Source organism: Acipenser ruthenus, chromosome 5 (assembly GCF_902713425.1).
Source record: "Acipenser ruthenus chromosome 5, fAciRut3.2 maternal haplotype, whole genome shotgun sequence".
NCBI classification, from domain to species: domain Eukaryota; kingdom Metazoa; phylum Chordata; class Actinopteri; order Acipenseriformes; family Acipenseridae; genus Acipenser; species Acipenser ruthenus.
The window spans coordinates 37914909-37940423 of record NC_081193.1 but is presented as its reverse complement, the minus strand read 5'-3'; the positions used below and the strand labels follow the sequence as shown (position 1 = coordinate 37940423).

Genomic DNA, 25515 nt, shown 5'->3' with positions numbered 1-25515 from the left:
AGCCAGTACAATTTAGCAAAAGATTAATGAAAAAAAAAAGTTTCCATAATTAAAACAGTATCCAGTCAGTTTTCAAAATTGTAGAATACAGTGCTCGATAAGGCCCTAATGTCACAGTTCCTTGCAAATGAAAAAAAGCAACTTTTTTTTTTTTAAATGCATTACAGTATCTAAAACTGTTTTATGACTTTTACATTACCGTGCCTTGTCTCATTCACTTTGTTTTTGGAGGAAGCGCTGTGTAACTGCAGTGCACAACAAAGACAGACTGATTTGCCATGCCAGAAAGAAAAACAATAACATAAAACAAAATAAAAAACGCAGGCTGTGATAGTTAAACAAGTCAATTGTAACATTGAAGAGATGGGCTTTGTATCAGAATACTGGTGACAGAGTCGGAAATTGCCTGTGACGGGCAAGTGCATTCATTTGTTACATGTATATAATGGGGATTGATTTTATTCTTAATGCAAGGACGGTAAAACGCGACTGACGTGTCTCTGAGTGTCGTATAACCGAGTGCTAACTGTAGTTGGCAATGATTTCATATCTGTGATGCAACAAACTAAAACACCTGTACATCAGTTGAATTCAGCTTACAGAGAACGAGTGGGTGAAAAAAACAGGCAGAAGCTATTTTTATATTTGAATATCTCCAAGTATTACTTATTATAGTTGTACTCTTAGTATGTTACTTAACTTTACTAGCAAATGTGTTACAAACTACACTGAAAGGAAAAATGAAAATGTGTATGTATGTGTCTGGTTGCTCTGTTTGCACGATTGTTTGTCCTATGTGGCCTTTTTATGTGTTTTTCTGTTGGATTTCAAAGCACTCAGCGACAAGTAAAGGCAGTCAGTCCCTCAACTTCGGGAATTCCAGCTTCTTCAATAATGCATGTCAATTAATGGTTACATTTACTTTTCAAATACCTGTTTTTAAAAATGCTGTTTTTATTATTGTCCCTAAACTGGCAGTCATTACTACTAATGTATCTTTTTGAAGACATTTAATGTGTAGACAAATACAGTGTGTGTCCAGTCCTACAACTGAATCCTGTATGCAACGTGTCTAACTGGGTACACTGTGTCAACGTATTTGTATTTGTACATAGTTCAACACCACCAGTCACCAGTCGCATGCTTGTAATGTACTGTGTGTATACTTGAGCTAGTATAACTTAAAATAATTCACACATGAAGAAGTAGGTCAGGACCCTTATTTTTAAATCAGACACTAAACCAGCTACCATTGGAACGCAGACCATCGATGATTTCTCAAAATGTAATTTATAGATTATCAGACATTACTAAAAACATTTACTTACGGATCCATGGTATACTTTAGAATCAGGCTGAAACCCGAAGACAAACTCACTCCCACACAGCCAGCTCATATCCGCATACCTCATTCGGTGCGACATAGATTGCACCGTAACGTCACACTCAAATCATGTGACGAGGGATCAGACAGAAAAGGGAGGGGCAAGTATTTATATAAGTATTATGAGTGCTTCACTGCAGCAGCCGTTCCCCAAGTTCCCCCCGAGAAGGGTATTACTGCAGCCTGCAGCTGCTGTCTCATAGTGGAAGTTGAAGTTGTCACATATATCTACGAAGGAAATGTTAGTCTTGAAGGGCTACTGAAACAAATACCATCCTGCTTTCTGGTGGATGCGGGGGGGTTGTAACCCCCATTTGCCAAGTCTGCTGGAATTTGAGAGTCGCGAGTTGTAATTTGCATAAACACCCATATTCTAACATGGGTTGCGCTTGTTTTGGACTTGTTTTGGGCTTGTCTCACTTTTTTTCTCGTGAGATTTGGCAACACTGGTTGTAACAGTCAGTTTAAATCGGGCACACGTTATAGCCCTTACAAAATGCTATAGTAATAAAGTACTATAATACTGTACTATTGTACTGTACTACAATTACTATTAGAATTAAATTTCTATTGTAATGTGCAATGCAGTATTGCTTGCCATAATGGTTTATTACAACTAAAAGAAAACAAAAACTCTCAAAAAGAGATTTTTCATGAAACATTATGTTCAGAACTTTTATTAATGTATCACATATTTCATCTTTGAGATTTAGTTCATTCTATACGTTCATTCTATCTGTCTTTGCTGTCAGCATATCAGCATGTGTGTTTGTGTGTGTGTGTATTTAGGTGCATGTGTGTGTGTCTTTGTGACCTTGCGTCACACTTAATTGGAGGTTCCTTGTTGTCATACATTGTGACACCAGCATAACTGTCTGAAGCAAGAGACTACTAACTGTATTACTAATACTATTAGTTTTTAGCCTAGGTCACAGCCAGATACATGCTTGAACTTGCAAGCGGGAGCACCATTGCTGCCTTTATGAAAAAGGCTTTCCTGTTAAAAATGTCCTGACAGGTCTGCCTTTGCGTCTTAAAAATAATATTGAAGTCTTTCTAATTAATTAATCTGTAGATATATGCCTACATCTCTGATGTTATTTATGATTCATATTTATTGTTATTCATTCTTATATACACTGCTGTTCAAACGTCTTAGACACATTCAGGAGTTACAATATATGGATGTTATGAGCATCAACAATTTGCTCAAAGCCTCCACTAGTTTTCCACTATTATAACAACTTTGACTGTTATTAATACATCTTAGTTTGTGTGAGAAACCAAGCTTGTAATTTAGCAATCTTTAATTCACATTGAACAGAATCTTCAAAAACTTGTGATCACAGCAACTCAAAGTAAACTATACATGAGCAGCTAATATGAAGTGTTGTAGTAGCTAATCCAATAATAGTGACAAAAGTAATTTGCAAAAATAAACGTGATTTATACATTGTGTAAAATCAAAAAGACAAACATTAAATCAAAAGTGATAAATCAAACAGTGAATCAACTACAAACCATCGTTAATAAAACATGCCTAATTAAATTGACGTGATTTGATAAAATTGTGCAAATGTTATATATTGATTCCTACTAAAAATGGTGTCATTTAAAACAAATATATATATATATATATATATATATATATATATATATATATATATATATATATATGTTTTAAATATATATATTTATAAGAATAAATATGAATAATAAATAACAGAGATGTATATTTACAGATTAATTAATTATTATGTAAACAGATAAGTAGGTTCATCTACCTCTCATTCAGAACCATGAACAGCTAGTGTTCGCAATGTTCCTACTTGAATTCTGCCACTGCAAAAACTAGGCTATGTAAAATAATCCATAAATATACATCTGTATCTGTAAGAAGCTATTTATTATTAATATGTATTCGTATGTGTATCGGGTGGTGTCGGATGGGACTACAGGTGTATCCGACGGTGTACCGGACAGTACCGGACGGTACCAGATGGGTTTTAGTCACACTCCCTAAATGCTTTCATGCATTTCATATCTGTGATGAGGTTTTTTTTTTTTTTTTTTTTTTTTTTTTTTGGAATTAAGGGGCCTTGATGTGGTTTGATGTTCATTCCAAACTTTTATATAATTCTTGATTACATGCTCTGTGTTTTGCTAGGGGTTGTATGGCAGTTAGTTAATCTTTGGTTTGATCATTCTAGCTCATCAAAACCTTATTCTTCATGTAGATATATGGGGAAACTAGACAATATGTTAGTAAACGTTAGACTTCTATCTGAAATAACACCTACACCTCGTTCCTTACAGCAAAGAACATTTTGGAAAGCATCTGAGTGGAGAGCATTTTACTTTGCTCTTAAAAATGTGTTAAAAAAAATGGAAATGCTCTATGACTTAGAAAATGTGTCTTTCATTATACACCTGCTTTTGCACCTGTCAGATAGTTGCACAGATTGGGGTCCAGCATGGTGTGTGTCTGCATTTCATATGAAGGGAACAACAGAGGACTTCTTCATTAATTTAGTATCTCCCTCATCAGATTTGCAGTGCATGTCTTATTATTAATAGTCTACCGAGGAAAGCATAAAAGTGTATGTATAAGGCCTCTGCAAATATTCTTTGAGCATTCAATAGGATACTTCCAGATTTTAAACTGGATCCAACTATCACAGGTCATAAAATCATGCCCCTGGGAAGTGGTTTTAACAATGGTATTTCTGTCATTCATCGATTAGCTATAGAACATGCTTCCAATACAATCTTAATAAATACAACGGGTGAATATTTTTCCCCCTTTGTTGTTAATCACACTTTGTATCATTCTGTGAACTACACTAGAGCCACCAAGAGACTCAACCATGCAGGTCAGTTAGAGAACGGGAGATTTGTTGACATAATGTCCTTGGTCAAGGTAAAACTTGACTGTAAATGCATTTCCAGCAGCAATTGTGCATGTGTTTCTTCATACATGTAAACATTCTGACCAGTAAGTGTGCTGCAGTTGGTGATCGTGAGCTATAGGGTGTGAAGGATTTGTATATGAGGTAGAAGAAGGTGTAGAGGTGTTTGCAGGTAACCTAGAAACACTTAATAAGAAGTGCATTAAAGTACAGGTAGTACTTCAAGTACTACTACAAAATACTATGACATACAGTATTAATATAAAGTATTAAAATATACTATTGTACTACAATGATGTTCTATAGTATTACTATAAAATACTATACATTACTAAAGTATTACTATAAAGTACTACAATATACTATAGTACTACTATGAAGTTCTATAGTATTACTATAAAGTACTATAGTATACTATAGTACTTTTTGGTAAGGGAGCAAAGGAGCATCCGCCAGAGAATGTAAACAAAAACAAACAATATATGGTACAAAATGCATTTAGATAAAAACAAGCATACGTTAAAAGCAATTACATGAAATACCAGCGCAAGCTTTTGAAACATGACATATGATGAAAAATGATTACCTCGTTAAATACCAAAGTGCAATCGAATTTTAACATTACACATATTATTTTCGAATTAGCGTGACGATGAATGCATTTCTGTTGGTGATTAATGAAGTCACAGTTTTAAGCTTTACTTCCTTGTTTATACAACTGCCATACTGCCCACTACATACAGCCACTACATTCTACATACCATGTGACAACTTCAGCTTCCGCTATGAGACAGCACCTGCAGGCTGCAGTAATACCCTATTCCTCCCCCCAGCTCTTTCACAGCGGAATTGAAGATGCAATACAACATATTTATAATTATATATTACAGTCAGAAAATGGTTAATTCTAAGCCCCCAACTTGTGGTACTTTGATTTCTTTTTTTTTTATGAAGTAGCTCAAATTAAGATTGATAGATACAGCACAGAGCTATTCATAACAGCAAAAATGCTGCCTACTATACAACAATTTGCTTCTAAGAAGCCAGAGAAAGTTATAGAAGTAGCCTGGTTTTTGTGGTGTTAAGATTATCCTGTCCAAAATTGTTAATTCCAGTAGTATGCAAATACTAGAATTAACTGCATAATCTTATCCTGAATGATGACATATAGTATTCAAAACATAAATGCCTCCTAACATACTCTTCAGTATTTATGGCATTTGGTTTTAAATTAGTTAATTATGGCTGGATAAAATAAGGTAAAAAGTAACCATAATTTTCTGTCTATGACTACAGCAATGACATGGGATAATGAAAGCAGTATAGCAGTTATTCCACTGAAAGGTTCATTAAGGGAATACACTTGAGTCTGCTGAGGCCACACACAACCACCCTGGCAGCCCCATCTGAGAAGCTGTCCTAGTTACACCAAAGTAGTACAGTATTTTCCAAGATAATACTTGCTTTTCCATTTAGAAAACTGCAGTGCCATCAGGCTAGAGGAAAAAGAGACCCTTTAGATATGCAGAACATGGAGATGGAAGCATTATCAAAATGTCTGGTAAGTAAGGCAGGTTGGCTATTCTAGCTTGTTTAAGAGCCCAGTGGCATTGTTGAACACCTAGTTACATGAAACATTGCCTAACCGAATTGCCAACTATCAGACTGTGCACACACCTGTCACAAATCTATTTGAAAATATTACCAGGAGGATAATACTGCATCTGTCCAGAAATCAATGTACCACGTTTATGTGCAGAAAATGCCTCGGCTATTGTTATTATTATTTATTTCTTAGCAGACGCCCTTATCCAGGGCGACTTACAATTGTTACAAGATACCACATTATTTTTACATACAATTACATTATTTTTTACATATTATTTTTATATACAATTCCCATTTATACAGTTGGGTTTTTACTGGAGCAATCTAGGTAAAGTACCTTGCTCAAGGGTACAGCAGCAGTGTCCTCCACCTGGGATTAAACCCATGACCCTCTGGTCAAGAATCCAGAGCCCTAACCACTACTCCACACTGCTGCTATTGTTAGCCTTATGTTGTTTAAACAAAGCAAAATATATCCATCACTTTCTAAACCTGATTATCTGAAATTAAATTTGATTATCTAAACAAATTCCACATGCCCTCATAGTCTAGCCTTCATAATTATCTTGAACACTGTTTTTTCAGTGTAATATATATTTTTAACAACTGGCAGTAAAGTAAGCTTCTCATTACTATAAAACCAAATGTAAACAAAAATACCTAAAAGAGGAGGCCAATATGGCATGTTTTCTATTGATCAAATCAGCTATGACGCACATGTGTTTGGTTTTCTTTTTCAGTAAGCAATTTATTGGTGCCACTGTAATTCTTGGGGAAAAAAAGCAAGGATGTGACTTAATTTATTGCTCTATATGCTTGTTTCCTGTTAAAGTTACCAGTTGTATTTGCAAAATACACTTTGACAAACACTGGGCTATTTCACTGCAGGGGGAAATACATGGTTTAGTTTACTGTTCCTTGTATCTGTAATGTAGGACATAAGTATTGTAGGACATAAGATATGGAGTTATCTTTTAAACACTGTTAGTCAACTCATCCCTTATGAAAAAAAAACTGATTACTACTCATTACTACTACTTGTTTATTACAATTTCCCTTTATATTTACCACATAATTACTACTGCACGCAGTAATAACCAAGTAGTAAATTACGTAGTATAATGTGTAGTAATAAGTGTAGTAATAAGGCCTGTATAAATGTGTTTCTTACTGTATTTATTAAAAATGTATTTAAAAACAAAAGTAGAAGCACATAGTAATAAACCATCTTGGGGTAGAGTGAAAAAAAAGACTAAAGATGCTGTGCCCAATCTGTAGTCCAAAAGCATATATAATACTATGTTAATGTATCTGTTACATAATGACCCACTTGAGATTACTGGATTGTTAAAAAAATATCTATGAAGAGATTAGTAACTTTAATTTATCTATTTTTTTCACTTCAGAGCTGTCTTCTTTTGATATTGTGCTTTTTTCAAGTAATTAACCATAAAACTAGTATTATGCTTCAATGTTTGTAAAAATGACAGTTATATAAACATGTTTCTCACAAAGCACACATATTGTGGCGAACCTCGGTTCCTGCAAGCAGGAGTTTCTCACAGGCAGAGGTCAGACGCGAACCCGGGACCTCCCACTTTGAAGCATAATCTCGATACCGCTGTACAAAAGAGCCAGGCTCGCTTTCAGGGAGAGGGGTATTGCTGCAGAACGCAGACTCGCATAGCGTCTCTCACAGGAAAGCTCACACAGTGTAGTGCTGCGTGTGGAACTCGTAATAGATGTCATCATTATACGCTATAGCCTGATCACATGATAAGGGTGATAAATGTAGGTACTAAAACAACGTTTATTTCAGAACAATAACCTAACCCTAAGCCTAAGGTTAGTGGGGTATTGGCCGTGGATCACCAATTAATCACAGTGTAATCACTATGTTCAGTGTTCTCCCCCTCCCACGCCCTGTTTATGGTCACGTGATAGGGATGTTGCGGGTGAATGAAGCACAACATAAATTACGGGTTGCGCACGCAGCACTACCCTGTGTGAGCCTTCGTTCTGCACCGATATACTCATGCTCCCAGGAGCAGATATCGGGTTTATGTCTTAGGTCATGTTCTTATAGCGCAGATTCCCGCAGTTCTGCACAGATCTGCACAGTTCTGCACAGACTCAAGGACATGCACGTTCTTCGAGGGCTGCTGCGTGATGTCTCTCAGCTCCACCTGCTGAAATCTGTGCAGATCCTGCACATCGCAGCGCAGCTTTGAAAAGTTGCTGGAGATAACGAGTGACCTGATAATCGTAATGCAAATAACCACTAAAACTACTGCTGCCACCTTGTTAGCGGAGGCGAACGACATCTTATCATTATACAATGAAGCTGTGAACAGCCTTGTCAACGCTATGTTAAATAAATAAATAAATACATGATCTAAATAAACGTAATGTACTAAATCCGTGATAAGTAATGTATAATGTTACAATAAAGTTAATGTAATCAATGACATCTAACTGACTCTTATGCAATTTACTTGAAAACTGAAGTGCCTGTTTAGTGTTTTACTACTTGAACTGGGTAAATAACTAATGTTACTACACAACAGCTAATAGATTTTGTGTTGTTGAATTACTACGTATTTCTTCTCAATCCAGGTAGTAAAACACACTACACAGTCACTACTGACACAACTACTCATTTCCTGCTCATTACTACTCCTGTGTTTTTCCGTCATAACCCGATCGCTCAATTGCTGCACAGTTACCACTGGTTACTACTTGGTTACCTTTAATAAGTAATATTTCAGTGGTAATCAAGTATCCTGATGTATTGGACCTACTGGTGCTTTTGGCCACGCTGCCTGTTACAATTGCAACTGCAGAAAGATGTTTCAGTGTTAAAAGCTCCACAGCGTATGGACTTTCATTGAAATGGCGAGTGAGTGTAATGCTATTTATTTATATAACCATATCAACACACACACACACACGCACGCACGCACGCACGCACGCACACACACACACACACACACACACACACACACACACACATATATATATATATATATATTAGTGTTTAATGTGCCCCCACCTCACCCCCCAAAAACGGTCAAATTTGTATTCCTTCGCACTCCCCTGCTTTATTATATCATAATAGTGCTGCATGAGGGGATCCACATCTTCCTTAGATACGCCATTGTTTCAGTGAATCATTTTCACTATCTAATAGTTAGTGACCAGATGGAAAAGGAATGCACAGGTTTTGTAAAATTACTTAAGGGATGTTTTCCTTTTCAGTGGTCGTGCTCATGGCATATGTGAGACCTCAATCTGCAAAGATAGACCTCATATCAAATACCTACTTTAAAACAATAACCGTTATTAAAAACACTAGTGTAGCAGTTTCAGTCACATACACCCCAGTCGTCTATTTGAGTATACAGTGTGGTGTATTATATAAAACGTACTAAGGCATGTATACGAATAAATCGACGAGGCTTTAAACGATTAAACTATATATATAATCCCCACAGTCATTTAACCTCACGCAGGGAACATTTTGAAAAACTTGCCATCATTTATTCAGTTGCATTATTAGATTTCTGTATTTCTGAATTCCAAGATAATATAATTTCGTTTGTTTGCATTCCCTTTCTTCCTATTACTTTTGTTCGATATATGTCTCAATATCTCTTAAAACAGCGATTTAAATGATGCATCTAAACAGAATGGAGGTAATATGGAGGTCACAAAAACAAGACAGTTCAAACAATTACTATAATTACCTTTGTTTGGTATGATTTTGTGCACAAGAAGCCTGAACAGATTTTATTACGCAGGGGTTTGCAATATCCTAGCCTACGGCGCATCTCTGAGTGATTTGGTTCAATCTGGCTAGCATGAGAGGAATTTTAGCAAATCTCTGATCTTTGAAAGCAAACACATAGACCTTTACTTTGTTGGGTGATGCTTATATTGTATTATTACCTGTAATATCGATCATCTCTGTACGGTGTTAGGTCCTCCTTTAATTCTTTATAGGCTTCATGCACCTTTTTACAGAAGTACTTCAGCTCGGTGTACAGGGGAATTTCATAGACAGGATACTCGGAGTCCATAATGTATTAATGTTGCTGCTTATTTTATTTCTTTATTTACTGGAAATGCCGATCTTGAATATCTTTTTATTCTGTTTGTGTTGGGCCGTATTTCCTTTACCAATGATGTAAAAGCAGCAGCTGCCTTTTTTCTTTGTGTTGTTCTTTTTTAATAGGGGAGGCGTGACAGTGCCACCTGCGTTGTTTCTCAGCACTGCATCTTTCAGCACCAAGGCTAGAGCACTATTGAGAATATGGGTCGACACGGCCATAAATCATCTGTCACTGGTAAATCAACCAGTTTTTTTTTTTTTTTTCTTGCAGGTGTAGAAGACAAATGTGCTGATCCTACTCTGACTAGACTATACAGATGGGTCCTGATGCCTGCAGCACAGGTGTGTATAATGTGGTGGCAGGATAAATTGTGTTTAGTCACCAGAAAAGAAAGAGACTTTGGTTGATACCCCCTACCTACCTACATTTGAGCAGTATATGTCAGGATGTTAATCCCACTAATTGAAGTTCTATGTACCCAGGGGCATGTTAATGCTTGTTCAATAAAGATTAAACTGCAGGGAACTTGAATTTCAATAAGGTACAATATTCAAGTGCAAGTCTTTGGTCCCTTGAGACATTTATTTGCAGCTGAAGCTGCAAATAAATGTCTCAAGGGACCATATAGCATACTATATTAAAAAAAAAAACAAACAAACAAAAAAAAAAAACATCATCGTGGGTGGGCCATTCTGGAGATCAGCAAATGATATTCACCAACAACACAACAAGCACCAGTAGTTGGGAATATATAACTAAATGCCTCTAAAATAAATGGTTAGCTCTGCTATTTCTCCTTCCACCGGGAGACAGAGCTTTTATACATTACATAACACAAGCTGAGCATTTCATTTCAATGAATTATTTAAGTGAGTGTTATTATTATTATTTGTTTATTTAGCAGACACCTTTATCCAAAGCGACTTACAGAGACTAGGGTGTGTGAACTATGCATCAGCTGCAGAGTCACTTACAAATATGTCTCACCCAAAAGACAGAGCACAAGGAGGTTAAGTGACTTGCTCAGGGTCACACAATGAGTCAGTGGCTGAGGTGGGATTTGAACCGGGGACTTCCTGGTTACAAGCCCTTTTCTTTAACCACTGGACCACACAGCCTCCTAATTTATTACCCATTTATTTACACAAAAGCGTGTACGTGTTATTGGAAGCGCTTACAAATCCTCAGTGTATTCATGATTATTTAATGTGCTGTAAAATTTGGAGTATTCATTTGGGTTTTTCATGGGTTGTGTGGTTTTTGGGTGCTGCTTTCTGTAAGATGACAAATTGTTTAGGGAAACATATTTGACATATCTTAAACCTCTTCCTTTGTCGGTTTTCTCTGTCTGTGAAAGGAATCAAGACAGCAAAGAATCGTTTCCCTGTAGCACTATTGGTAACCCAAACAGTAAAGTCCAGAATTATAAGGGGGAGTGGTTTGTGAGTTAATACTGTACCATGATCCACAACCATAATGTGACAGTCACATTTATCCACAAATTCAGACTCTCAGTAACTTGTGGAAAAGAATGTTGCAACCACGTTTTATCACAAAGTAATAATGTAAGTAAAAATCTAAGTGTGATAAACATGTAGAGACTGCAGAGTAAATTGCACTCTTTTTGATAGTAAATCAACAGACTGAGGTTATCATCTTTGGAATTGAGCCCATGATGTATGCAATCCTAAAAAGTAGTTGATGAATTCCCCAATAGTCATTTACTTTAATAAAATGAGAACCGAGAACAAGGACATTTTTCAGTCTGCAAATTTTATTAAGCAACAGCTGGACAACTCACACAACTCAATTTTTCTATGAAAAAAAAAATCTGGGCAGTTTGTTGCTTCCATTTCATTACAGTACATTACAAAAACCTGGAACAAACCAGTAACAATAGTGGTAATTGTATCATTTAAGGAATTTGAAAAATAAAAAAGGAATGGTAACAACAGGGCAGTGTAGTGTTGCACTTGAAAACTGGCTTGCAAAATAGTGTCAGAAAAAAATGATCAAAGAAATCCAATCTGTGTCAAGTAAACACATATCCCATTTCACAAATAATAGCACTGGCAAGTGCCTAATATTAGTAAGAGTTATTTCAATGGAAAAAAACCTATTATTCCTCTGTATATGTACTTTATAAACACAAAAGCACCGTTTTGATTAAATTAAACAATGTTCAGAGTTATATTACTAAATAATGTATTCATAAACAAATGCAAGAAAATGCCAGTGGCTTTTTTAATCAGAAACATACCCACGATTTTTTTCTAAAACAAAAAGGTTTGTTTTAAAAAACAGAATAAAATATGAATGCCATGCCTTATCACCACAAAGCTTAATTCCATTCTACACTTATCCTCATGTATTCACAGGAATCTGCAAAAGCCAAGTGCAGTGCCGATCAGCACTGTAGCCTAGACAACTGATATGAAACCACTTTCTACTCATTTTCATGAGCATCTTAAAAGGTGTAGTAATTCAGGTTTAAAACACATATCTCTAGATAAAGAGAAACATCAGAAACTCGGTGTCTTCATATCAGAACTTTCTTTATCTTATTCAAAACCAATGTTTTGGTGCTCCTGCACATTTGTCAAAACAGCGTCTTGCAATGTTTCTAGGGTTCTAAGTGATTGTGTGGTAGTACGAGTTATCATAAAGACTTAAAAACTAAAGCAAAATTATAGGCATTGTGAAAATGTGGTTAATGCTTAAGTTAATGAGAGAAAAACCTGTTTTGATACCTGTTTAGAACATCAAGTAATACTGTTAAAGTTAAATCATGACACTTCTAAAGACCAAATTAGTACTAAGCAACATGGTGTGGTTTGTTTTGTTTTAATAAAGCATACAGATATTAGGACTGTATCATCTCTGTTTAAGAGGCTGTTCATGTTGACAAGGCAAATTAAAAAATAAAATAAAAAACAACAGAAAATAACAAATGCTGTGGAAAGAAAAATGTTCAGAGCCTGCACAAATAACACCAACAGAATTAATCAACTCTACAGACAAGACCTGTGTTACGACACAAGCTACGATACTCAACCACTTAGTACATACAATTTCCTTTCATTTGCACTACAAATAATTCTTGCATAACACTCAACATCGACCTCCTCACAATACATTGGGCACAAAGAACAACTTCCCAGCTAATCCAAAAAATAATAATGGTTAGTTTCAAATATTCTTATATAAATAAAGCAAATTTATATAAACCACCAACACAAGGATGGGCTAACCTCCTTAATCCACATTTTTTTATACATAACCTGTGTAAAAAGGACTGTCAAGAAATGTCAAATCAAATTTGAAAAAAAAACACTGTCTTATTTTCTTAAATAATAATAAAAAATATTGCACAACTAAAAACTGTCAAACTCAATACACTATGCAATATATACATAAACAGGATTGATCGTCTACATTCTTTTCTAATATAACATACGTCACATAAAAGCTTCAAGTCCACCTTGACTGCAGTTATTTAAGCAGAATGGTCAGCTTCAGAATGCATTACAGCAGAATATTTTGACACAGACTTGTCAAGCTTTTTTCTGCTTTGCCTGAAGCAGAACTCATACAACTCATCAACCCATCAGATCTGAAGAGCTGGTATCATTCAGTTATAAAACTACTCTTGTGATGTCAGGAAATACAGAGGACAAATATTGATCAACACATTTCTAAGCTCTTTATTTTGACAACTCATGTCCCTTTGCTGTTGTTAAATGATCTGATTTGAATGCATTTGATTTCCATTCCATATACTGCTCCAGTCCATGAACAAGGCTGGTGTATATATAGCACTGCAGCCTTCATAATGCCCATACCAGCCCTAAAAATGAAAGGTGCATAGGCACATTTTACCAAACAGCTGCAGTTAGAATATAATTGACATCCTATTTTGGGCAGAGGTGATTGTAAACACAGTGCATCACATACAAGCATGCTTTCTACCATTGAAAGCTCATTGAGAGCTGTCTGATCAAAAACTGAAAATTCTATTTAAGGTAGATGTTTAACAACTGGAACAATCCCAACCTCTGGTAGGTCAAACCAAGGTCTTTCAATTCTGATGTCTTGACTATCTAAGTTAGATAGTTAAAAGTGGTAACAGAGCCTGGATCCAAGCCAGTTTGGCTTACAAATAGAAAATGCAGGTAGATGTAAGAGCCCTCTCAAAACACTGTCAGGCGGTTGCATTCTCTTTTAATGATGTTACAGAAAACTCTGCCAAATAAGTATGCTACTTTTTTTAGTTCTTGCTAATAGACCTCTCTTAATGTAGTTTAACTTACAGGTTTTCTGCATATGATGGGTAAAAATGTGTAATCTGGTCCACCTTTAACTCCAACGATCTGTATTAGTTATGAGTAACCAACTTCCTCAGCAGATTTCAGTTAATATTGTCCTTCAGCAGCTTTCCTTTACATGTCAGACCATTTTTTATCTTTTTTACATAGTTATCAGTTCAGTTTTAAAAGTGTTGTTTGCCATGTTTGTGAAAACTCTTTCCACTTTCCAACTTTATACTAATTGAATAATATGTAACAACAATTTACATTATAAAAATGTATGAAGTGGCAGGTGAAATATACAAGACAATGTTCCTGTACCTTGATTACACAACACTAGGGAGCGACACTGGTGTCAGTCGTGTAGCCAGAAATGGATGCCTGCATGAATACTTCACAGAAGTGACACAAAAAGAGCACCCACTGTACTTGAGCAAACTGGTACCAGAGTGGTGCCACATTCTCCAACTTCGATTGTTCTCTTTTTTTTCTTTTGTGAAATACATATAATTAACTCTCAATCTGAAATTTAAACATTAACATTTAAAGCAATCTCAAAACCTGAAACAGAAAAAAATGATATAAAGCACCGTGTAACAAATTATTTTTTTTTTTTGGTTCCTGGGTAGTAAGTGTTATTTCCTAATTGCTTATGCCTCAAAAGTATAGAAAATGGCTATTATTCCCCACAAACTTTGCTTTTGTGACCAGGACAGTGATATTTTGAAATTTACCTATTTTCCAGAACATTCCAGATAGATTCAGTGCTGAGTAAACTTGGAGTAACTTCTAGAACTTTCTAGAACTTTCCAGTAATATAAATAGTAGTATAAATACAGGGGCCTTAAGCCCACCAGTTCAGTTTAGTTCCAGCTGCCTAAGTGGATACATATCTGCATTTTTCTGAGATGGCATCAAGAGGCTGCAAGCATCCGGCAGACGCATTTTGAGACTTCAAAATGGTGGCATTCCTGATGGGTCTCCAAGGCGGTTTTACCAAGTTTCCCTGCTATCTTTGCCTTTGGGACAGCAGGGACACCAAGGCGCACTACCACAGGCGGGACTGGCCACAGTGGACCGACTTCTCTGTGGGGAGGAACAACATCAAGTGGGAGCCACTGGTGGACACCCGGAAGGTGCTGATGCCACCGCTGCACATCAAATTGGGCCTTATGAAACAATTTGTCAGAGCTCTAGATAAGGAGTTGGCAGCCTTCAAGTACCTTCAAGACTTCTTCCCTAAGCTGTCTGAGGCAAAGGTCAAAGCCGGTGTCTTCGTCGGACCACAGATAAAGAAGATCCTGGAGTGCAATGAATTCCCCAAGAAGCTCACTAGTAAGGAGAAAGCGGCTTGGAACAGCTTTGTCGCAGTGGTTCGGGGCTTCCTGGGCAATCACAAGGCCGAAAACTATGTGGAGCTGGTTGAGACTCTGGTGAAGAACTACGGCACAATGGGCTGTAGGATGTCCCTCAAAGTCCATATCCTTGATGCTCATCTTGATAAATTCAAGGAGAACATGGGAGCGTACTCGGAGGAGCAAGGCGAGCGCTTCCACCAGGATATACTGGACTTTGAACGCCGCTACCAAGGACAGTATAACGAGAACATGATGGGAGACTACATTTGGGGGCTGATTCGTGAAAGTGATTTACAGTATAATCGTAAATCTCGAAAAACTACTCACTTCTAAATCTTTTGTAGTCATTTTTGTATTACTTTAGTATAAATACATGTTAATTTGGATTCATATGTTGTTTTTTTCTGACTTTATGTGAACGAAAAGACACAAATTCGCCCGTTTTCTCATTGGAAATAGGTAAATTTCAAAATATCACTGTCCTGGTCACAAAAGCAAAGTTTGTGGGGAATAATAGCCATTTTCTATACTTTTGAGGCATAAGCAATTAGGAAATAACACTTACTACCCAGGAACAAAAATTGTGTTACATAGTGTTATTTAACACTTAATAAAGCTGTTATCTTTTAAATGTGGCTACCTGTAACCCAATAAACATCTCAGCAACAATGTAAACAAGGTACAAAGATGACCTAATGTTACATAAATAATACTACTACAACTACTACTACTACTAATAATAATAATAATAATAATAATAATAATAATAATAATAATAATAATAATATGTACATTTAAATAGATTTAACATCACATTACTGTAACAGGTTCTTCTGATTCGCAAAATGAATGCATGTCTCAGAATGGTCAATCATTCTAAGTAATCAAGGATGTATTAATTTTTCCATTTTGACACTTCCATTTCAAGTACTGTGCCCGATTTTCAAAAATCACATGGCTAATGACCGAAACATAGTTTTATGTTTAGTCTCTACATTAAAAAACAAACAAAAAAAAGGTAGCCTGCTTCAGTCCTTAATACATGCACTACATTAGGCACTAAAAATGTTCATAGCTGAGCCAAAAATACTTAAAACTTATTATGAATGTTTTTTTTTGTTTGTTTGTTTTTTGTTTTTTTACAGCTATATATTTCAGTGCTGGGTAGTACCTGTAATCTGTAGCTAATGAGCTTTTACTTTTCCGGATATAATTTTCAAGTATTACTGTTGTGTTTAAAAACTGGACTGAAATAGTATTAAAAGGAAACAACAAAAGTGATATAAGGCAGTCTGTAAAGAGGACACTGTTTCTACTAGCTTCTGATAGCTAGAGCAGCACATACAATTGCAGAACAACCGCATTAAGCGAAGCCCATGTACCCAAAGATGATCCCCCAGGTCACTGTCTCCACTCTTCTCTCCAGCCAGCACTATAAATATGGCTCCAACATATGGAAGCCAGCGGCATTGCAACTCTGCCGTCATGGCGAAACTGCTTACACTGCACACTGAACAACAACTTTATGTATCAGTTTTATCAGGAGATTCAAAAGAAAAGCTTTTCTCTGAGCTCTATTCTTCACTTGAGGCGCTGTGTGACGTTGGCCAGGGCCACAGCGAAGGCCTGCACTGCCGAGAACGGGTACTGAAAGTCTAGGATGTAGGCACTGCCATCAATCCTTCCGAACTGCATCACCTGCAAAAGAATACAGACATGCAACTGTATATTAAAATCACTATTTAGAAAAAAGGTCTTTATTCTCTTTATCTGTATGTTTAATACATTTCATTTCATTATGTGTTGCTAATTCTTTGTCCAATTTGCTATTCTCCTAAAAAAGCTAATTTACATTAAATTAACATATTTAGCTAAACTAATATTCCATATATTTTAGCTCTGCCGTGTCATTATTTAGTAACTACATCTTTCTGGAATGGTTTGAATTTTTCTGGATGAGTTAACCCTCATTACTGTCATACCTGTCTTCCCTCCAGCTCAATCTGGAAGTTTTTTGCTGACTCTTGTGTTACCCTTCCTCCGAAGTCCAGTTGGTAGACCTGTGTAGCCTCGTTCCACAGTGGCTGCTTGTTGGCCATGATGTAGACAAAGCCCTGGCTGCCCAGACCACGGTCCTCCTTTTCGCTGGCCTTGCGACACTTGAACTCATCAAGCTCACTGGCCGTGCGCAGGCTCCGCTTGCTCTTCCAGCCCTTCTTGCTGCTCTGGCTCTGGTTCATCAGTTCATCCCCACTGATAAAGAGCTCTGGCTCACTCTCCGAGCTGTCCTGGAACTCATTAGTCCTGTTCAGCTTTTTGGACTTAAGCTGCTCCTTCTGACTCTTGGGCTTCTTTTTTTCCCGGCCCAGCCTGGGGCTTGAGATCAGGGAATTGAAGTCACTGAGGGCCCGGGTCTCCTTCTTCACCTTGCCCTCTGTGATGGCTGGCACATTGCCCTCCTCTGCCCGGCTGTCAAGCCTCTTTCGGCTCTTCTTGTTAAACTTGTCTGCCCGCTGTGGGATAGGGCTTTCTGCCAGAGACAGGACTTCCTGGAAGTTGTCCCCTGCCTCTGCCATGGCCTCACTGGTGCCCATGTGGTTCTGGAGCTCTGCAGAGGGAGGCGGGGAAAGAACTGGCTTCTCAACCACCAGGTGAGGCTTGGGTGGGTGAGGCAACGTTCCAGAGGAGTTCTGCATAGGTGGGCATGGGCTGTAGGAGTTCCAAGGGTGCAAGGCAAGGGGGGGCAGCTGCAGACCTGCACAGGCACTTCCACCTGGGTACATGGGTGGCAGTGGGCAGCAGGCGAGGTTGGCAAGGTTAGGCGGGTAACTGGGCAGCAAGACCATTGTGGGCTCCTGTTGAGTGAAAGGGACGGGTGCCGCCATTTCCTTGGGAGAACAAGGTTGTGGAGTTGGCTGCATGGCCTGCAACTGAGGTCCACCATAACCTGCACCTGGTGGGAAGGGAAAGGTTATCTGGTAACCAGCCTGGAAAGTAGCATTGGGGTTGGTGGGGGATTTCGGGGAAAGAACAAATGGCAGACGGGACACATCTAAGTGTTGGGCTGGGTTGAGGATGAGAGGTGAGGGTTTGTTAACTCCTGGGGGTGCATTCAGCACCGATCGGTCCTGGGGTACCCAGATCTCCTCAGTGGTCGAGGGGTCCCACTGGTAGGCTGGGGGACGCTTGATGGTCAGACTGACCTCACTGATGTTCAGGTGCCGGATGGACTTTTCCAGCTGGCACTGCTGGCTGAGGGCCTCATCCTCTGTAAAGGCAGAGTTAATATATTCTGTCCTGTCCCTACAGTTGTCTGGGGGGCTAAGCAGGTTGTACGACGACTGAGAAGCCAGTGGTGAGGTGCTGTTGGAATGGACTATAACAGTGCTGTGTTGGCCACTGTTACCTGCTGGCAAATCTTGACGAACGATGCTCCCACCTGAGATGCCGTTGCTGTTACTGTTTCCCCCACCGATGCCACTAGCGCTTCCGCTACTGCTGCTATTACTGCACTGACTGCAAGTGTATAAAGCTGTGGGTACCCTCTGCTGGTAGGAAGTTGCCACTGCACCACTGCTAACCTTGGATTTGGTTGGGAGAGTTCTTTGTGTGTCCATCATCTGGGAAACTTTCAGGGCTGCCTCCCTGCTGTTGCGGCGCAGTGTGGCGTGAATGAGGCTGCTGTCAATGCGTTGGCCAGGGCTCCTCCCTGACCCAGCCTGGTTGGCTGGATCAGGGTAAGGGGGCGGGTCTCCGCTGGGGATGGAGTAGCGGGGCACCTTGAGCCGGTTGAGGGTGGCTGCGGCACAAGGAATCTGCACCTTCTTACCAACAGAAGAGGTAACCCTCAGCGTGGCGGAGCTGCCTGGGCCAGGCAGAGTATACATGTTCTGGTTGCACAGCATCCTGGTGCGGGGGCGGCACACCTCCTCTACGTTACCGCTGCTGTCGAAGGTGGTGATCCTCTCATAGCCTAGAGGGGTGTGGTATTGTGGGGCTGCCGGGTACAGGGAAAATTCATTCTTCTTGAGGCACAGATCCACTGAAGGAGGGGCTGCATTGTTATTGGCCACAGTTGCGGCTACAGCAGCAGCTGCAGCAGCAGAAGCAGCAGCTGCTGCTGCCACAGTGCCAGGATATGGCGGTGGAGGGTTCATTTTGCTAATCTGGATCTCCAGAGGGGCACTGAAGACAACAGCATCACCTTCAGCCAGCTGGGGTATAGACCGGAGAGGCTTGTTTTTTTGGAGGTGCTCGTGATCCCTGTCTGTCCCATGTTCTGTAGTTAAGGGTGGTAGCTGGATCGCCCCTTGTAGCTGATGGTTTAGCCCTGATGACTGATGGGAGGGCTGATGAGAAGGTTGATGGGAAGGCTGATGGGAGGACTGATGGGAGGGCTGATGAGAAGGCTGATGGGGGGGCTGATGAGAAGGCTGATGGGAAGGCTGATGAGAAGGCTGATGGGAGGGCTGATGGGAGGGCTGATGAGAAGGCTGATGGGAGGGCTGATGGGAAGGCTGATGGGAGGGCTGATGGGTCGGCTGATGAGAAGGCTGATGGGAGGGCTGATGGGAAGGCTGATGGGAGGGCTGATGGGAAGGCTGATGGGAAGGCTGATGGGAGGGCTGATGGGAAGGCTGATGGGACGGCTGATGAGAAGGCTGATGGGAGGGCTGATGGGAAGGCTGATGGGAAGGCTGATGGGAGGGCTGATGGGAGGGCTGATGAGAAGGCTGATGGGAGGGCTGATGGGAAGGCTGATGGGAAGGCTGATGGGAAGGCTGATGAGAAGGCTGATGGGAAGGCTGATGGGAAGGCTGATGGGAGGGCTGATGAGAAGGCTGATGGGAAGGCTGATGAGAAGGCTGATGGGAAGGCTGATGGGAAGGCTGATGAGAAGGCTGATGGGAAGGCTGATAGGAAGGCTGATGGTAGGGCATGGGCGGCTGTAGTGGTGGCAGCTGCTGCTGTGGATGGGGATGGAGAAGAGGAGGTGGAGGACCAACAAGTAGGCGTCCCATCTCCAGCCCTCCAAAAATCACCTGGCCAGGGTTAGAGTACCTGTTAGGCACTTGATACTGGGTGCCCATCCCTCTGTCCTGATTGTGATCAGAGACCCCGGCAGCTGTTGCTGCTGTGGCAGTGGGATTGGTCAAGACATCCAGCTGGACGTTCTGATTGGCTAGTAGGGATTGGACCAGCCCGATGCTCTGGGTTGGGGACATGGCCTGAGCCGAGCTGTGAATAGGAGCAATGGGAATGTTTACAGTGCAGGTGGGGTTGTCATCAGGCACTCCAGAAGTTCCAGTCGCTGTAAAAAAATAAAAAATAAAAAATAATAGATCATACAGTGCTCCCTCTTGTATAAGGCAGCGCTTTATACAGCAAAACCATTGCGGTGGCTCTCATTTGCCCCATAATGCCACTCATTTAGCACTATAAGGTGGCATACCATTATATAGGGGGCACACTGTACTATTAATAAAACTCATTAATTCAGAATTTAACTGATGTCAAACATTAACATGCTATTCTGTGTGCAACTCTTTACGTACAGCATGTTATTATGTTTAGACATTTACTTCTCCATGATCAGATTTCAGGATCTCTAGGCTTCCAGCCCTAACCTTCTGTACCACTTTGTTATAGCCACTAGAAAGTTTCATGGAAGAAGATTTAAATCTACTTACCTGGCAAATCATCTTCATCTTCACTGAACACATTGGGATTGAACACAGGAAGGTTGATGTAGTCCATGGAAACTTTACGGACCTCTGGCAGGTAAATAGTCATCTGTCTAGGCTGAAGATGCAGCAAGCTTGTCTTGTATATAACTGGGGGGAAATCAGAGGTTTGCAGTCGAAGTAGGAAGTATGTTAGTCTACAATATTTGTATTAAAATGCTCACACATAAGTTGTCTAATAAGTGTTGATTTTGGAGATGGTAGATTTAACCAGAATGATTATTTAGGCCAGCAGCAAGTCTAAAATTACTACAAGTACTAACCTGGCTATCCCCTTTCCATTTCTAAAGCTATTCAACCATGAACAGGGTTTGATTCACAGCACTAAAGAAGGCAACAGTTCTATACAGCAAATCAGTTATGCATTCTGCATTTAAAAGGTTTATGGTTAGCTAAGATAATTCACCATTTTAAAGTGCAATAAACCCATGTAACATTATGTCAGCTGGATTATAACAAAAAAGCCTTGTATTATTATTTTACCTGCACCAAGATTAGTTGGTAGAAAGGAAGCAAGTCCTACAATCTTGAACTTTGTTCCCCAGATATTAGAAGTGACCTGAGCAAGATAGTTATGCTGTAAAAATAAAGACATGATTTTACAAATAGAAAAGTGACGTAAAAACAAGAATATCTGGTGTGTTTTTGCCCCATTCTACTAGATGTCCATTGCCCTCCACTTTAAAAAAGAGCTTAATGTTTCAGCTAGCGTTCTAATACTTGTCTACAGTCAGGTGACAGGTTAAATGGACTTCACCAGTCAAAGTGAAAATAAAGTCAAGTTCTTTAATATCCATGTACTGTTTTAGAGCAAAGTGAAAGTTAAAGTTAAACACAGCTTTATAATGAGACTGGGCTAATAATTCAGGAGAATAGATGCAAGCCAATGCCTTAAGCATATTTATAAAGTAGAACATACCTGAGTAATATCTTCTAAAGGAAACTCTCTGCGAGCCAGACTGGGAGATCCAATAGAAGGCTTCCTGATTGGTAACCGTGGTGACCGGGAAATTTCCTGTGTAGCCCGGGAAAGCTTAGGAGATTTCCTAGCTTCTATATTAATCCTGTCAATAAAAGAGAAAAGTCCTGTCCTAAAAATTCAATAACATGAAACTACCCTAACTATCTTAAAATTATCTAAATATTGTAGTCTGACTGTTTTACTTCAGTAAAATGGCTGCTCCTTACCAGCTGAAAACTAAAAATGCACATGCACTCACTTCCCATCCTTATTATTGAATCACACTGAGCAAGTAGGCAATGACTAACCAGTGGAGTCTGATTAGTCTTTATAAATTAATAGTGTAGTCAATGCAAAACTTAAAAAGAATGCCTATTGTCATGATAACAAAGCATAGTATGGGTTAATCCATTGTCTGTACAGCATAGGTGCTCTGAATAAACAAGAAAAGTAATTTTCCTTTATTTGCAAGTATACCGTCAGATACACATTTATCACATTCCCCTGGAAAATGTGATGAATCAGTGTAGAACTATACAGATGTCAGGACTGCCCAGTCCCTGACCACATTTCGGCGCCTCCTTAAGACTCACCTCTTCAGACAGCACCTGTAGAACTCCTCTGTTTTTCCCCTGGGACACTATCACCCTTCCTTAAATGCGCTTTATTTGCTCTTATCTGCCCCCTATTTTACTGCATTTAATCCTGTACTTCAGAGTACTGTAATCTACCAAGTGTTTAATCTGTAGTATTTTGTAATTAATCATATCCTGATGTAACTGTCACTGTCACTGTTATCTGCTGTATTATTGAATTGTATTTTGTCACACTTGTACTTGCTTGAACCAAAGTCATTGTATTTATCTTGCTCTTATTGTATTATTACTTGTACTGTAACACTTGAAATGTATTTGCCCTGGATAAGGGCGTCTGCTAAGAAATAAATAATAATAAATAATAATAATATGTACGGACAGATATAATGACAACCATATAGCCGTCCATGCCACTTCCACGTCTTGTGTGAAGTGAGAAAAAACAACGTGCTGTACCGGGGGAGTTTGGGTGACTTGCTGCCTCTTGATGTCTTTGGCGATTTCTTTGAAATCAAGTCATCGCTCAGCTCGATATCACTGGAGTCGGAACAGTTACAGCTGTCGATCATGGACGAAATCATGCTGTTTCCATACACCTCATCTAGAGAAATGAGACAAACCTAAATTTAGAAGACTGCATTTTTTACAAATGGGATTATGGGATCAGTTTAAAAAAAACAAAACATTCTTGTATATTTATATCAGATAGGTATTGCTGTCACCATTTTATTTCAAAGGTTTACTACTAATTTGATTTCAAAAAGTAAAGAGAGTTTCTGAAACAGAAATCAAATGCTAGGCAGGGTATTTTAGTATTATACGGTATATGATCTTGACTCAGAACAAATCAGTAATCTGAACAAGGAGTAGCAAGAATCTACTGTACTGCTAGTGTTCAGTTTAACTGGTTATTTACTATACCAGCAATTCTTGAATTAAGCAGCAGAGGGCATTGTTCTTTCCCTCAAACATGGGGTTTCCATGCAAGTTTTTTTTTTTTTTAACTCGAGACATTTACACGAGAAAAATGTCTTGTGTAAAATGCTTTTTGGGGTTTCCGTTCGCTCAGTTTACTTTACTTGAGAAAACCGGGCTTTTCACCCAACGTCATGCAAATGAATGGGAAAGGTGGGGGGTGATATGTGAATTAGCTATGCGTAAAGTACTTGTGCTGTTTTTGAAGATTACTAGTGAAATTTTGTGAAAATGTGGTTTCCATGTGCAGAGAACTGGTACACGAGTGAATCTATGCTGCTGTAATAAAGCAAAATACCTTGTGCCTGACTGGTTAATAATGTGTTTTACTACTCTTGCCCAAATTGTTTTCCAAATGTCATTAGTGGGGTGTCATGTCGATAGTAGTGAATACTGTTTCAACTAATTTATCTTACAACTCATAAATTAAAAATTAACTTGAGGTATAAAATTATCAGATCACCATGGCTGAAAACCGGCAGAGATGTTATATATATTTCCCTTTCATTCAGGCAATACAGCATATAGGGGAATCAGGTGATGCTGCGTATACTACTTCCCTGGCTTAGAAACCCTACCCGGCGGGTGGCTGACGGCTGCTGAGGAAGCATTCAACACCACGCTTGGGCAAATACGGGTAGTGGGCACTTGAAAGGGAGTTGGCAGATATTGATGAAATGGACTGATGAAGTGCAGCATTAGTTAGTTCCCAAAATTGCCACTGCCTGCTGTATCCTGCACAAACTCTTGTCAAAAACAAAATGAGGTGGAATCAGTTGCTGCCTGTGAGACAGACGGGGAAGCTTACCAGTGTTGCCAAGTCTCACAAGAAAAAAAAGCGGCACTGTAAAATGTAAACCTGCGACTCTCAAAAAACAAGCCCAAGCCCGCATTATAAGCAGACTTAGCAATTGAAGGTTACCTCAGCCGCCAGTTTCAATTGGACAGCAGCGATTTGAGGAGGCTCGTGCTGTCAGAGATTCTCTCCTTTCTTTTAAATTGTGTTGGATTTGCTGTTGTGTTAAATATTAATGATGCAAACAAATAAAACACAATCAATACATTCATTTGCAATTTTATTTGGTCAGTTCTGAGAGGACATCAACAACTTGTTGGATGTTGTTGCACTGTTTTGGGTAATCGAGCTGGCTCATGACATCCTGTTCACCATATATACACACACAGTGTGGCAGCAGTGTGAAGTAGTGGTTAGGGCTCTGGACTCTTGACCGGAGGGTCGTGGATCCAATCCGAGGTGGGGGACACTGCTGCTGTACCCTTGAGCAAGGTACTTTACCTTTACCTAGATTGCTCCAGTAAAAAAAAAAAAACTGTATAAATGTGTAATTGTATGTAAAAATAATGTGTACAAAACAATGTAATTCTATGTAAAAATAATGTGATATCTTGTAACAATTGTCACCCTGGACAAGGGCGTCTGCTAAGAAATAAATAATAATAATATACAGTATAATAATAATATCCATAAGTATTGGTACAGTGAAGTCAGAATTGCTATTTTTGCTGTACACTCAAGCATTATGAAAATACGAGTAAAAAA

General features: G+C 39.0%; 2 protein-coding genes across 4 annotated transcripts in view; both read right to left on the bottom strand.

Annotated features, from left to right (window-relative positions):
* LOC117403028 (transmembrane protein 181-like) overlaps nt 1–10059 on the bottom strand; it is a 37531-nt gene extending 27472 nt beyond the window's left edge. Inside the window, exon 1 of one of the 2 annotated variants that reach the window (XM_034004857.3) lies at nt 9850–10059. In XM_034004857.3, the coding sequence (XP_033860748.3) occupies nt 9850–9980 (131 nt within the window). In that variant the 5' untranslated portion in view covers nt 9981–10059. Of the gene's footprint in view, nt 1–1328; nt 1453–9849 lie in introns of those variants that run through there. The other variant, XM_034004858.3, reaches the window with a different exon arrangement.
* Nucleotides 10060–15851: 5792 nt separating this feature from the next.
* Nucleotides 15852–25515, bottom strand: part of LOC117403345 (tubby-related protein 4-like) — an 81740-nt gene continuing 72076 nt past the window's right edge. For both annotated transcript variants that reach the window (XM_034005423.3, XM_059024143.1), the window contains exons 10-15: nt 23436–23580; nt 22342–22486; nt 21906–21999; nt 21369–21512; nt 17661–20989; nt 15852–17376 (exon numbers count right to left, since the gene is read on the bottom strand). In XM_034005423.3, coding sequence (XP_033861314.1) covers nt 17260–17376; nt 17661–20989; nt 21369–21512; nt 21906–21999; nt 22342–22486; nt 23436–23580 — 3974 coding nt within the window. In that variant the 3' untranslated portion in view covers nt 15852–17259. The remainder of the gene's footprint in view (nt 17377–17660; nt 20990–21368; nt 21513–21905; nt 22000–22341; nt 22487–23435; nt 23581–25515) is intronic.